The 14493-nt window shown below is 44.1% G+C and overlaps 1 protein-coding gene across 1 annotated transcript in view; it reads left to right on the plus strand.

Moving 5' to 3' along the window:
* Positions 1 to 14493, plus strand: part of LOC117731368 (low-density lipoprotein receptor-related protein 1-like) — an 83994-nt gene that overhangs the window by 63824 nt on the left and 5677 nt on the right. The window contains 37 exon segments of the mRNA XM_034533686.1: positions 374 to 563; positions 662 to 866; positions 1049 to 1241; positions 2068 to 2193; positions 2777 to 2905; positions 3004 to 3123; positions 3226 to 3339; positions 3443 to 3592; positions 3954 to 4076; positions 4180 to 4296; positions 4669 to 4797; positions 4932 to 5054; positions 5163 to 5303; positions 5770 to 5957; positions 6042 to 6225; positions 6304 to 6389; positions 6492 to 6611; positions 6855 to 7042; positions 8480 to 8685; positions 8772 to 8960; positions 9036 to 9184; positions 9273 to 9366; positions 9449 to 9565; positions 9662 to 9781; positions 10370 to 10492; positions 11165 to 11290; positions 11380 to 11496; positions 12190 to 12296; positions 12391 to 12523; positions 12627 to 12749; positions 12848 to 12970; positions 13120 to 13260; positions 13348 to 13485; positions 13574 to 13693; positions 13841 to 14106; positions 14208 to 14240; positions 14242 to 14390. Coding sequence (XP_034389577.1) covers positions 374 to 563; positions 662 to 866; positions 1049 to 1241; positions 2068 to 2193; positions 2777 to 2905; positions 3004 to 3123; positions 3226 to 3339; positions 3443 to 3592; positions 3954 to 4076; positions 4180 to 4296; positions 4669 to 4797; positions 4932 to 5054; positions 5163 to 5303; positions 5770 to 5957; positions 6042 to 6225; positions 6304 to 6389; positions 6492 to 6611; positions 6855 to 7042; positions 8480 to 8685; positions 8772 to 8960; positions 9036 to 9184; positions 9273 to 9366; positions 9449 to 9565; positions 9662 to 9781; positions 10370 to 10492; positions 11165 to 11290; positions 11380 to 11496; positions 12190 to 12296; positions 12391 to 12523; positions 12627 to 12749; positions 12848 to 12970; positions 13120 to 13260; positions 13348 to 13485; positions 13574 to 13693; positions 13841 to 14106; positions 14208 to 14240; positions 14242 to 14390 — 5200 coding nt within the window.

Genomic DNA, 14493 nt, shown 5'->3' on the forward strand with positions numbered 1-14493 from the left:
GGAGCTGAAAAAAATGACTTTTTACTTCTCATCTGTTGATGAGGTAGTGCGATGGAAAGTAATACGCAAGGCTGCAACTGTTATTGTGACCTTTTTAGTGAGCTATTTGCTGGATAAAAGCCTTGAATCACACTGTGTTCTTGGTCATTAATACCACGCTGTCATGCCCATAGTGACTCTGTGCTGCCCCAAAGCAGTCTGCCAACACTGAGCTGCTGCCAGACAGTCCACATTTGGCCTTTTAACACAGAACTGGGATTGACGTGATTCTTTTCCATACCCTCTTTTTTCTTCTGTCTTCTCCCTCTCCATTTCTTGTCCCTTTTCCACATTCTCTTGCGCTCTTCTCTCTATTCTTTCATTTTTTGTTCAGATGTTGGTTCGGTGGAGGGCTTGGCATACCACAGGGGCTGGGATATGCTGTACTGGACCAGCTACACTACCTCAACCATCACCCGCCACACTGTGGATCAGAGCCGCTGGGGTGCCGTTGACAGGCACACCGTGGTCAGCATGTCGGGAGATGACCACCCCAGAGCCTTTGTCCTTGATGAGTGTCAGAGGTTAATATAATTAATTAATTCACACCACACCTCTTTGCATTCAAAACAATTAAACAAATTCACATGCACATTGCTGGTTTTTTTTCTTCTCTCTGTAGCCTCATGTTTTGGACCAACTGGAATGAGCAGTCTCCCAGTATTATGCGTGCCACGCTGGCTGGTTCCAACGTGCTTGTGATCATTGGCAATGATATCCGAACCCCTAACGGCCTGGCTATAGACCACCGCGCTGAAAAACTTTATTTCTCTGATGCCACACTAGACAAGATTGAGCGCTGCGAGTATGATGGCACTCACCGCTACGTGAGTAACATACACAATCACATGCAGACAATCACGGTTCACATTGTGCTGCGTAATGGAAACACATATACGATAGTATGATTGTATTATGGGGTTGCCTAATAACAGTTTGTTTATCTGTTGATAGGCTCGAAATTCCTGAATGTATGAGATTGTGACTGTGGGTGTGCTTCCCCCTTCAGGTGGTGTTGAAGAATGAGCCGGTCCATCCGTTTGGCCTGTCCGTGTACGGTGACTACATCTTCTGGACGGACTGGGTGAGGAGGGCCGTGCTTCGGGCTGACAAATACACAGGAGGAGACATGAAGGTGCTACGTGCTGACATACCTCAGCAGCCAATGGGTATCGTCGCTGTGGCTAACGACACCAATAGCTGTGAGTTTTTACACAGTGTGGGATCCAGATTTTTGTATAAGTGTGTGTATCTGTGTGTGTGTGTGTGTGTGTGTGTGTGTGTACACTTACACTTCAAATACAAAATAAAATATGTAGACAATAATTTGTTCGCTAATCCAGCAAAAGAAGTGCCTGCCATAAAAAAATATGTAAAATAATAGGTGGTTTGAAATTGCATTGCTGAAATATTCATACACAGTTAATGAGGTGACAGAAGTAATCTAGGAGTGACAACAGACAAGATGAGTTGATGACTTTTTATAGAATGGACCCACCCGACATTCACAACTCCAACATCAGCTATGTATCACCACAGACACAAACACACAAGTACCTGCTGAATTAATGTTTTTCACTTTAATCTATACTCCACCTCCTTCTAAAACTCATCTTGTTATAAATCTTACATTGTCTGCATTCTTTTAAATCAATTCAGTCCTGCATTTTTTTTCTTCTGTCTCATATTGTCAGCTATCCTCTCCCTCAAGTTGAGTTGCCTCATTCAGTAAACTCTCTTGCGCTCCAATACCCACAGCAACCATACAAGCAGAGAGCCTGTGGGAATAGCTGCAAATCCCATTTAGATTGAGTCACATTGAAATATGCATTTAGTGGAGGCAGAGACATTGCCACATTTATGCAGGCGTATCTGTCTGCTGATGTGGATGCACATGAGGGAGCGTGTGTGTTTGGAGGGTGTAGCTTACTCACTCGTGTGTGTGTGTGTGTGTGTGTGTGTGTGTGTCTGTTAATATGAGCAGCTTTATGGGGCTAACCTTCCCTAACTGTCCTCATTGCTGCATAGGTGAGTTCTCTTTGTGCCGTGTTAACAATGGAGGGTGTCAGGACCTGTGTTTGCTGACCTCTGAGGGAAGGGTCAATTGCAGTTGCCGTGGCGACAGGAAACTTTTGGAAGACAACACCTGCATAGGTAAAACATGACAGGGAATCACAATAACATAAATATTTGGCTTAATACAATGTAGACGCCAGAGCTCTATTTGACACCATATAAAGGGCTTGTATAAAAGTTATTCTATGTACATTATTGTAATAACATATTTTTATTAAAAGACTGAGATTAGGCTTTTAACGGATTTGAATGAGCACTATATCAAGCTGCATGGGTCTTGGGTCCTGCCTCCTGGGTCCTGCCTTCTGCCCCCCTGCCATGGCCCTGCTGATGCCCACTTTTCTCTATCTCCTTCTGTTGACATGGATCATGGTTATCTGGACCATGGTCCTGCCCGACACCTCCTGCTATTATCATTATTTTTATTAGTTGTATTGCTATTAGTATTGCCACTACCATTACTTTTTTTATTATCATTATGATTCTATTACATCCACTGTTGCTGCTATTATTGGTAGTTTTTCGTACAGATTGTAAAGCCATCTAAGGAAAATGTGTAATTTGTGATTTTGGGCTATACAAATTAAATTGAATTGAATTGAATTGCATGCCCATGGTAGACAATTCTTCCTCACTGCATTTTTCTGTCTTTGTCTCACAGCCCTCAATACGACATGTAACAACATTGATGAGTTTGAGTGTGGAAATGGAGATTGTGTTAACTACACCCTGACCTGTGATGGCATGGCCCACTGCAAGGACAAGTCTGACGAAAAACAGTCCTACTGTGGTAAGTGTAACCTGTGTCTCAGTAAAAACAGTTTCAACCATGTCCTTGTTGTTGACATTTGTATTTTGAGTCTGTATTGTTTCCTTTTCGGTCCTCAGCCAACCGCGTCTGCAAGAAGGGTTATAGACGGTGCGTGAACACCCGCTGTGTGGGGCATAGCTCTTGGTGCAACGGGCAGGACGACTGTGGTGACAATTCTGATGAAGTCTTCTGTAACAGTGAGTAAAGTCTTCTGATTAAACAATTTGTTCGCACCTGTAGTCATATGACATTTACAAATTAAATTCCACCAAAATGTCTCTTGTTTTTGTGTTTGTCAGCTACACTATGCACAGCCGATCAGTTCCAGTGCAGAGATGGAGGCTGCATCTCCAACTCGAGCAAGTGTAACCAGAAAGTGGACTGTCAGGATGCCAGTGACGAGATGAACTGCAGTAAGTTACAATGATCCATTCGCAATGACTAGATGTTATGGAAAAAATGGCACCACTATCTCACAGGCTATGGTATAAAGTAGTGCTGCTCTCTTCTTTTAAGCTGCCACGGACTGTTCCAGTTACTTCCATCTGGGAGTGAAGGGAGTGACATTTCAGAAGTGCGAGTTCACTACACTCTGCTATGCCCCTTCATGGCTGTGTGATGGAGCTAATGACTGTGGAGATTTCTCAGATGAAAGAAATTGCCCAGGTATTTTATGCTCACATTTTCTCACAGCTAAATGTGCATGTGCTATTCATGGGGAAAAGTGAAAAAGGTTTTTTTCTATTTCTTGGGAGTTTTTCCTGATCCAATGTGAGGTCCTGGGACGGATGTCGTATGTGTACAGAATGTAAAGCCCTCTGAGGCAAATTTGTAATTTGCAATTCTGGTCTCTAAATAAACTGAAGTCCAAATTATTCAAAATGGAACATAAACAATAAATGCTTTCATCCATTAAATTGTGGTTTGGGAGGAAATTATCCTTGAAAATGATTGCAGTGTAAATAACATTTTCAATTTTTCTCTATGTTTTCTCCATCGACTTGCCACTTTTCTGTCGCTTTGCCAGGGAGCGGGAAAACAAAGTGTCCAACGCCCTTCTTTGCCTGTCCAAGTGGACGCTGTATCCCTATGAGCTGGACTTGTGATAAGGAGAACGACTGTGAGAATGGTGCAGACGAGGCTCACTGTGGTAAGTTAAGATACTCAAGCCCAAACAAGCTGAAGTGCAATAGACTTTTACTTTGTCTTGGAGCTTATATTTTGCACTATACACATTATTTCTGGACCTCTAGATAAATTCTGCTCAGCCTCTCAGTTTGAGTGTGGGAACCACCGCTGTATTCCCAACCGCTGGGTGTGTGACGGAGCCGACGACTGTGGTGACAGCAGCGATGAGGACAGCAAGTGCAGTGAGTGTTGGGGGAATACCTTTAATGAATAAGAGTAATTAGAGTTAACATTTCTCGCACAATATTTTTGACAGCATTAGAATCTGTGGAAAGTATTAACATACATTATTAAACATGGAGGATTCTCTGGTTTGTGGATATTGTGGTACTCTTTTAACAAGAGCTTAAGTTCAGCTGATGACCACTGCACAAATGTGCAGTATGGACTAAAACATTGGCATGTATGCAAATTATTGAGGTTTTTGTAATAGCTTTAAGCAATCATTCTGCCTCTGAAACATTTTTTAAAATTGTTTTAGAGTTATATATTCACAAATGCTCAGGGCATACAAAGGCTTCAAAATCATCTTCAATAACCTATTTTCAACTCAGAGACCAAAACCTGCAGTCCCGAGGCGTTCCAGTGTCCTGGATCACATATGTGTATCCCCCAGCGTTGGAAGTGTGATGGAGATAAAGACTGTCCTGATGGGGCTGACGAAAGCGTCAAAGCCGGCTGTGGTGAGTGCAGGCTGGGGTGGATTGTGTCAAAATAAGAACTTTTCAATAACCCAGACAAAGAAAGATATCAACATGTTCTGCACTTATAGGGTTTTATTTACATAATTCACTCACCACATATTTCTATGTCTCAGTGTTCAACAACACGTGCAGCAGCAGTGAGTTCATGTGCCAAAACCGACAGTGTATCCCCAAACACTTTGTGTGTGACCATGACAACGACTGCAGTGATGGATCAGACGAATCCCAGGAGTGTGGTGAGTACAACCATGACCTCTTATTCCTGATGGAAAACCTCTCTCTTCCTCCTCGCTATCAACACTGAGTTCAACTGTCCTAAACCCTCTTATTGTTTCCTTTTTCAGAATATCCGACATGTGGACCCAATGAGTTCCGCTGTGCCAATGGACGCTGCCTCATCCAGAGTTCGTGGGAGTGTGATGGAGACTTTGACTGCCATGACCACTCAGACGAAGCCCCCAAGAACCCACACTGCAACGGCCCAGGTCAGTTCCGCACAGCCACGCCAAAAGCACTTTACTTGTTTCTTACATTTTATTTTATTTGTTTATGCAATTTAATCAGTACATTAATTCAGACCAGTGTTATGTAAATGCAGACAAACAACATTATAGCACTTACAGTAGATCAACAGTACAGAAAGCAAACATGAAAAAGGCACAGCAAGTATAAGAACATATGAAGTGAAGTGCTTATCTATTTCGCAACTGGACAGCACAGCTGTGATTTAAATGAATTCCTGAAAATATATCAGCCCCACTGGTTGAAGGGATACGTCGATAGTGGGTCGATAGTGACTCAAATAGCTAGTTCAGCTAGTTTAGCTAGTTCAGGTATCGGTGACAATGAGGCTGATGTATTCAACTCACTCCTATGTATCTGGATTGAAAAAGTCTGATCGGTGCATCACTGCCTGACATTTACTCTTCATTTTTTTCTTTCTTTGTCCAGAGAAAAAATGCAACGACACTGCGTACGCCTGCAATAATGGAAACTGTGTCAATGAGACATTGCTTTGTGACCATAAGGACGACTGTGGCGACGGCTCCGATGAGCTGAACTGTTTTATTAACGAGTGCCTGAATAGCAAACTGAGTGGCTGCTCCCAGCTCTGTGAAGACCTTAAGATAGGTTTCAAGGTATGTGAACACAATTCTGACTTTAGCTTTCCAGTAATAGCATGCGCTGTTGCTTTACCTGCTCTGTACTTTGCCCCCTCACAGTGTAGATGCCACGCTGGTTTTCGTCTGAAAGATGACGGGAAGACGTGTGTGGACATAGATGAGTGCACAACCACCTATCCCTGCACGCAGCGTTGCATCAACACACATGGCAGCTTCCACTGTCTGTGTGTGGAGGGTTTCCAGCTGAGCCCTGAAAATCCCACCATATGCAAATCCACTTCTGGTAAGAAACATGACAAGATTAATAACATCCAAGGGTTGAAGAAAAATCCACCCACATATGCTGTCTCCCTCCCTGCAGATGAAGAACCCTTCTTGATCTTTGCCAACCGCTACTATCTGAGAAAGCTCAACTTGGATGCCTCCAACTACACACTACTCAAACAGGTGAGACTTGCAGATAAAGTATGACCTTTTGAAGTGATGAGAAATCCTGCAAACAGGGATTTAGAACTGGCTCAGACTGATGCAGTGACTGTGATTTGACAGGGATTAAACAATGCTGTGGCTCTGGACTTCGACTATCGCCAGCAGATGATTTATTGGACAGATGTGACTACCCAGGGCAGCATGATCCGACGCATGCACATAAACGGCAGCGATGTTCAGGTCAGTGTGGACAGAGGAGAGAAAAATGTGCTGAAAATGTTTCTTGAGTCTTAACATAAAACATCGTCATCGAAATAAATAATTACGTTTGATCTTTATGCATGCATGTGAAGTAAAAACCGAGCAAAATAAATTAAATAGCTCATTATGAGGATAAGCGGTATTGAAAATGGATGGATGGATGGATTGATTATGAGGCACATATTCAGAGTGTTCATTCAAGTATGCTTGCTCTGTTGTTAGGTCCTTCATCGCACATCACTCAGCAACCCTGACGGTCTGGCAGTGGACTGGGTAGGAGGAAACCTGTACTGGTGTGATAAGGGACGGGACACTATCGAGGTGTCCAAGCTGAACGGAGCATACCGGACTGTTCTGGTCAACAGCGGCCTGAGGGAGCCACGGGCCGTGGCTGTGGACGTACGCTATGGGTAAGAGTGAAGAATTCATTCGATTCAATTCAGTTTATTTTGTATAGCCCAAAATCATAAATTACAAATTTGCCTCAGAGGGCTTTACAATCTGTACACATATGACATCGCTGTCCCAGGACCTCACATCGGATGAGGAAAAACTCCCAAGAAATAGAAAAAAACCTTTCACAGGGAAAAAAGGGAAGAAACCTTCAGGAGAACAACAGAGGAGGATCCCTCTCCCCGGATGGACAGAAGCAATAGATGTCATGTGTACAGAATGAACAGCGTTACAGAGTTACAACACATTCAATGAATATGACAGAAATGTATGAATAATTAGTAGGCATGGACCACGATCCAGATTTCCACAATCTATGAAACGAAGGAGGAAGAGGGGAGGAGGAGGGGGTGAGGGGGGGACATCAGCGGGGCCATGGCAGGAGGCCGGTCCACCAGGGCATCGCGAAAGAGGCCAGACCAATGAGGTCGGCCTTTGAGGCAGGAGTCACAGAGAAGGAGGCAGGGCCATTGGGAAGGAGGCCAGGTCTCGGCCAGAGGCTGGATGCAGGAAGCAGGGGCAAGGACCCAGGACCAGCTTCAGACACAGCCAGGTCCAATGGACCCTATGAGATGTGAAGTCACAAAGACTCCGGGGAGGAAGCAGAGTTAGTAATGTGCAATGGAGAGATGTAAATTCATCCATAAGGAAAGAGAGAAGAGGAGATAGGTGCTTATTGTATCCTAAAACATCCCCCAGCAGCCTATAAGCCTATAGCAGCATATCTAGGGGCTGGACCAGGGCAAACCTGATTCAGCCCTTAACTATAAGCACTATTAAAGAGGAAAGTCTTAAGTCTACTCTTAAATGAGGTGACTGTGTCTGCCTCCCGGACTGAAAGTGGAAGCTGGTTCCATAAAAGAGGAGCTTGATAACTGAAGGCTCTTGCTCCTATCCTAATTTTTAGGACTCTAGGAACCACAAGTAGACCCGCATTTAGTGAGGGCAGCTCTCTAGTGGGCCAATATGGTACTACAAGCTCCTTAAGATATGATGGTGCATCACCAATCAAGGCTTTGTAGGTGAGGAGAAGAATTTTAAATGTGATTCTTGATTTTACAGGGAGCCAGTGCAGAGCAGCTATTGTGATCTATTTTCTTAGTTTTTGTGAGTACACAAGCTGCAGCATTCTGAATTAACTGACTTAGAGACTTATTAGAGCAGCCTGATAATAAAGAGTTGCAGTAATCTAGTCTAGAAGTAACATGTGCCTGATTTTTTAAATGTTACGTAGATGAAAAAATGCAGTCCTTGAGATTCATGTACTGCTGAGTTAAACTGCCCACTCAGTTGTCAATTACATACAATACATGTATACTAGACTGAATTACAGTGTGTTAAATTCTGATTTGTTATGGCCACTGAACCTAACTAATACGGCACATCCCTGACAGGTACTTATACTGGTCAGACTGGGGTGACACCCCCCATATAGGAAGGATCGGGATGGATGGCTCCAACAGGAGTGCCATTGTGGAGGACAAGATCACCTGGCCTAATGGCCTCACGCTGGACTTTATCAATGACCGCATCTACTGGGCCGATGCTCGAGAGGACTACATTGCATTTGCCAGCCTGGATGGAACCAACAGACACACAGGTAACACACGCATGATGTCAATAGGAGTGAGCACTGTTCAAGTTGTCGTTACTAACGTACTTGTCTTTGTGCCTGTGCCCCTGTAGTTCTTGTTCAGGATATCCCACACATCTTTGCTATGACTCTGTTTGAGGAGTACATCTACTGGACAGACTGGGAGACAAAGTCTATCAACAGAGCTCATAAGACACTAGGAATCAACAAGACTGTGCTGATCAGCACCTTACACAGACCGATGGACGTCCACATTTACCACCCGTACCGCCAGCCTGAAGGTAACACCTAGTAACCGTCATTCACAAGTACTCCATGTAAATCTTCATCTGTCTGATCATTTTCTTGTTCTTCAGTGGCCGGCCACCCGTGCCAAATGAACAATGGAGGCTGCAGTAACCTATGTCTGATCTCACCTGGAGGGGGCTACAAGTGTGCCTGCCCCACGAACTTTTACCTTGCAGCTGATGGTAAACAGTGCTTGTCCAACTGCACTGCTAGTCAGGTGAGCTGGCGTGACGCTATTGTTTGAGCCTGTATTAACACATTATTCATTTTAAAAATGTAAATACTTTTCTCTTCTGTCACTTCAGTTTGTTTGCAAAAATGACAAGTGCATTCCATTTTGGTGGAAGTGTGACACTGAGGATGACTGCGGGGATCGCTCAGATGAGCCTGCAGACTGCCGTGAGTGATGTCTACTAAATGTATGAATATATGTCAGTATTGTTTGTTCCATTTAATAATGTTCTGTGTTTTGTCTTCGTAGCTGAATTCAAGTGCAGACCGGGCCAGTTTCAGTGTGGTACAGGCATCTGCACCAACCCAGCCTACATCTGTGATGGCGACAATGACTGCCAAGACAACTCTGATGAGGCTAATTGTGGTACAGGCACCTACTAATGCTCTAGAATTAAAAAGAAATTCTGAGATGAACCCATAAGAACCCATATGCTTTTTGTTGTTGTCTTTTTGCCATCAGACATCCATGTGTGCCTGCCAAGTCAATTTAAATGTACCCACCCCAGTCGCTGCATTCCTGGTATCTTCCGTTGCAATGGACAGGACAACTGTGGAGAAGGAGAGGATGAGAAAGACTGTCGTGAGTCTCATTGCCCTTCTGTCCCTGTTTTTCCATTTTTTGCCCTTTTGGCAGTGCCTAAGGATTCATTTATCTGAACACGTTGGTCCAGAGCAAGATATCTCTACAACTCGATGCGTGACTAAATTCTGTCCCCACCGGATGAACCCTACTATTCATAGTGTCCACTTTGACCTTTTCTCTATCACCTTCGTAAGCCACAGTTTCCACTTATGCATACTATATCTCAAGATCTAATGAGCAGATCAGACTGCTGAGCACTGTTGCGCCCCCCAGAGGATCTCTGTCCATTTTGACCTTTCCTTCATCAATACCCGGAGGCCAAAGCATGTTACATAATGTAATTGCCAAGACATTTGCTGAGCACATTCATGAGACCACATTAACTGTTCTGCCGGACCAACCTGAAGTCCAAATTAACATTTTAGCACCTTTAAACTGCAAGACTGCAAGAAGAATTGCAAAATCATCATGCATTTATGGATATTTGAGTCTCAATTAGCTGCCAGCATGACTTAAGCATTGTAATAATTTTAATTTGTTAAATTTGTGATACGGTAGAAATTATTCTGTTTGTTTCTTCTGCAGCGGAAGTGACATGTGCCCCCAACCAGTTCCAGTGTGCCATCACCAAGCGCTGTATCCCACGGGTGTGGGTGTGTGACAGGGACAATGACTGTGTGGATGGATCTGATGAGCCTGCCAACTGCAGTAAGACACAGCTCATTACTGTACAAAACATCACTGCTGCTTCAGAATAAGACTCTATAGCATGAACAGGACCTAACTGATTATATTGATGGGAGGCTCTGGATGTCCGTACCAAGGAGGGGTACAAAATGATATGAGAGCAGTAAATATGAAGTGATACAGACTGACAGGTAACTCATTGATGGGACAGTTTTGGCGATTGTCATCCTGCATCATAAGGATCCAAAAGGGGAAATCAAATTCCGGTGACCGAAAGAAGTTTAAGCAGCACTTTAATGCTTTTGATGTTTATATTTATGCTCTTTGGTGTTATAAAGAGCTCACAAAGAAATAAGTGATTATAAGCATTATTAGTATTAATAGAAAACAGGCCCTTTGCTCACCCCCAGACAGCTGGTGCAAATGTTGTGAAGCGCATAGACACGCGTACTGTCCAATGATGATTTTGGCACAACAGTTTTAACAGCTTTTGACCTATCAATCATGGGAAATACCCACACTGACATGCATACTTGTTGATTTGCATAAATAGGTTTTATATGTAGCCTTATACAGATCAATTCTAAAATAGCTTCCTGATCTGTTAATGCTGTTACAGAAAGAGACTATAACGTCATGTATTGCCACGTCTAGTGTCTGTGTGCCTAATCCATTAAATCCTTTCTATCGCAGCTCAAATGACATGCGGTGTGGATGAATTCCGCTGTAAGGACTCGGGGCGCTGCATCCCGGCACGCTGGAAGTGTGACGGAGAGGATGACTGTGGAGACGCTTCAGATGAACCCAAGGAAGAGTGTGGTAAGGACCGAGTGGAAGATGGAGAAAGAAAAAAAAGGAAGTTGTTAACAGGGCCACACTTTTACTTATCATGCCTGTTTGATGCTCAGATGAGCGGACATGTGAGCCATACCAGTTCCGCTGTAAGAACAACCGCTGTGTGCCAGGCCGCTGGCAATGTGACTACGACAATGACTGTGGGGACAACTCTGATGAAGACAAGTGTGGTAGGTTTATCTACTTTGCTGCTCGCTCAAACAGCCACAACCAACACTCATTGTCTGTATCAAAACAGTCATTTATAACACAATTTGAGTTCACCCGTTAGCACGCTGTTCAGATGTGACGGGTTAGAGTGGTAAGCAATGTATCACCTTTCACTGTGTTTGTCTGTTATATTTACACAATTACACGCATGGTTGAGACTTCTTTTTTGGGTTAATTAGTCCTGTGGTCATTTGCACATCTCACATCATCTCATGTCTATTTTGCATTTCACACTGGCCTGTTGATGTGAGCCAGAGGTAGGTGTTTTCACAGTTTCAGCTCAACCATTCACAACCTCAGCTTCCCGATCCTTCATGTGCCTCCCAGCTTCTCTTTTGATCTGTGTGCCTTTTCTTTCCTTTCAATCCCACTAGCTCCTTAACTGCTCCACTTCTTACAATAGAGAATGTTGCACCATCCCCACCTTTGTGCCCCATGAGTCAATCCCGTGATATTAATTATCAGCCTTATTTTATTCATGTTTGTCTGGCTCTCAAGAGAGCACCCTGCGCTCTTTTTCCAGTTTGCTCTATTCCCACCATTCTTGTCTCTTTTACCTTTCCTTACGCCTCTCCTTGGTCCTCGCCTCTACTCTCTGTTGCTGCTTAATTATCCTCCCTCACCCTTCTAAGCTGTATTCTCTCTGTTCTCAGTGCCTCGCCAATGTTCGGAGAGTGAGTTTTCCTGCACAAATGGCCGCTGCATTGCCGGGCGCTGGAAGTGCGATGGGGACCATGACTGTGCTGACGGTTCAGATGAGGTATCGCTCAGCCGTTTCCATTCTGATTGACATTCTGCCTTGACATTTGACACGCTAAAGGCACTAATGAAAATATTATTTTGGTTTGGTCCAGAATGGCTGTGATGTGAAGTGTGACAGTGATCAGTTCCAGTGCAAAAACGGCCATTGCATCGCCATTCGCTGGCGCTGCGATGCTGATGTTGACTGTTTGGATGGCAGTGATGAGGAGAAATGTGACAGCGGCAGTAAGGAACACACACTTATTTTCTCCTCGATGTTTATGAATCAGCAGCAGATTTTATGTGTCATTCATTCCTCTTTCCTCTTCACTCAATGCTGTTCTTTCAGTGGGTAGACACTGCCCCCTAGATGAGTTCCAGTGCAACAACACTCTTTGTAAACCCTTGGGCTGGAAGTGTGACGGCGAGGACGACTGTGGAGATAATTCAGATGAGAATCCAGAAGAGTGTGGTGAGAATTACTGCGTTTTGACAGTCGGCAGTATTCTTGAAGATTGCTAAATAAACTTCTTCCCTTTTTCTTAATGTGTCTCTCCTTCTGTCCCTTAGTTAAATTCCAGTGCCCACCCAAAAGGCAGTTTCGTTGCCATAATGATCGTGTGTGTCTGCCTTTATCAAAGCGCTGTGATACTGTCAACAACTGCGGGGACAGCAGCGATGAATTCAACTGCCGTGAGTTTGTTTACTCTTGTTTGTCAGTCTATTCAAATTCCACTGTAAAGTTACATAAACAATTCGAGAACACATTTAATTTAAAATGTCAATTGGATAGCACTTTAAATCATTAGGGTAATGACCTCTCTGTGACCCTACTTCTATAGCATCGGCTCCTCCCACATCAGTTTGTCAAAAAGATGAGTTCAAGTGCTCTAATGGCCGTTGCATCAGCTCTGTCCTGCGCTGCAACTACTTCAATGACTGCGAGGACTATGGTTCAGATGAAATCAACTGCAATAAGAAAGGTGTGTTGTGTCACAGTACAGATGTCTTAATGACAGTGTAAAGACAGCGTCTCTGTGAACTCATGCGACCTGTTGCTGTGCTGGCAGACACGGTGCTGAATGACTGCCGCAGTAACAGGACGGTGTGTGGAGATGGAGATGAAGCGCATTGTGTGGTGAACGGCACCGACTCGTTCTGCTCCTGCAAGCCCGGCTTCCAGTCCAATGGACATAACAGATGTGAAGGTAAAGTTTATTCTGATCTTGCTCCATTAGCGCGTGCCATTTAAAACTATTTGTAATGTGTACCATGTGGCCTCTGGGTATTTCTCAGATAAGAACGAGTGTAAGCAGTTTGGAGCGTGTTCCCACATCTGCAACAACACAAAGGGTTCCCACAAGTGCAGCTGCCACAAGTACTTCACCAGAATCAATGACACCTGCAAGGTTGATGGTGAATACCTTCACCATAACTGACATTTCTTTCCAAGTGTATAAATGTACTCAGTGTATACTGCATTTTGCCTACCAGTTTTTATTTTCTCACTTCTCTGCTCCACTACAATGATCTGTTTGTCCATCATTTCCTGTACATCCAAAGCTCCGAGACAAGTGCTCTACATTGGTGACGACAGTGAGATACGCAGCCTGGACCCTTCCATGCCAAACTGGCGCTACGAGCAGGTCTTCCAGGGCGATGCTAACGTGCGCATCGATGCCATGGACCTGCATGTCAAGGAGAACCGCATTTACTGGACAAACTGGCACACAGGCCGAATCTCTTCCTATGATTTGCCTTCTTCCTCCTCCTCCCCCAATAGCAACCGCAACCGACGCCAAAGTGACTCAAGGGTTACAAACGTTGAAGTAAGTGTGTATATATATATATATATATATATATATATGTATATATGTGCATGTGCTTATGCATGCATGTTGATGTACAACAAAAACGTCTCTGTGTTCAGATCCCTGATCTGAAGATGCCTCGTGGCATTGCTTGTGGACTGGGTGGCAGGGAACTTGTACTGGACCGACTCTGGTAGAGACGTCATTGAGGTGGCCCAGATAAGTGGAGGACGCCACCGGAAAACACTCATCTCCGGCATGATCGATGAGCCTTATGCCATTGTCGTAGACCCACAGAGAGGGTGAGTGGGTCTTTGGAGACTGGGGGGGGGGGGAGTAATATGGCGGTGACAGCAGTTATTGTAGAAAATCACGAGTAGGCAAATGAGATTTAATTGTGATAAC

This window comes from Cyclopterus lumpus, chromosome 5 (assembly GCF_009769545.1).
Source record: "Cyclopterus lumpus isolate fCycLum1 chromosome 5, fCycLum1.pri, whole genome shotgun sequence".
NCBI lineage: Eukaryota > Metazoa > Chordata > Actinopteri > Perciformes > Cyclopteridae > Cyclopterus > Cyclopterus lumpus.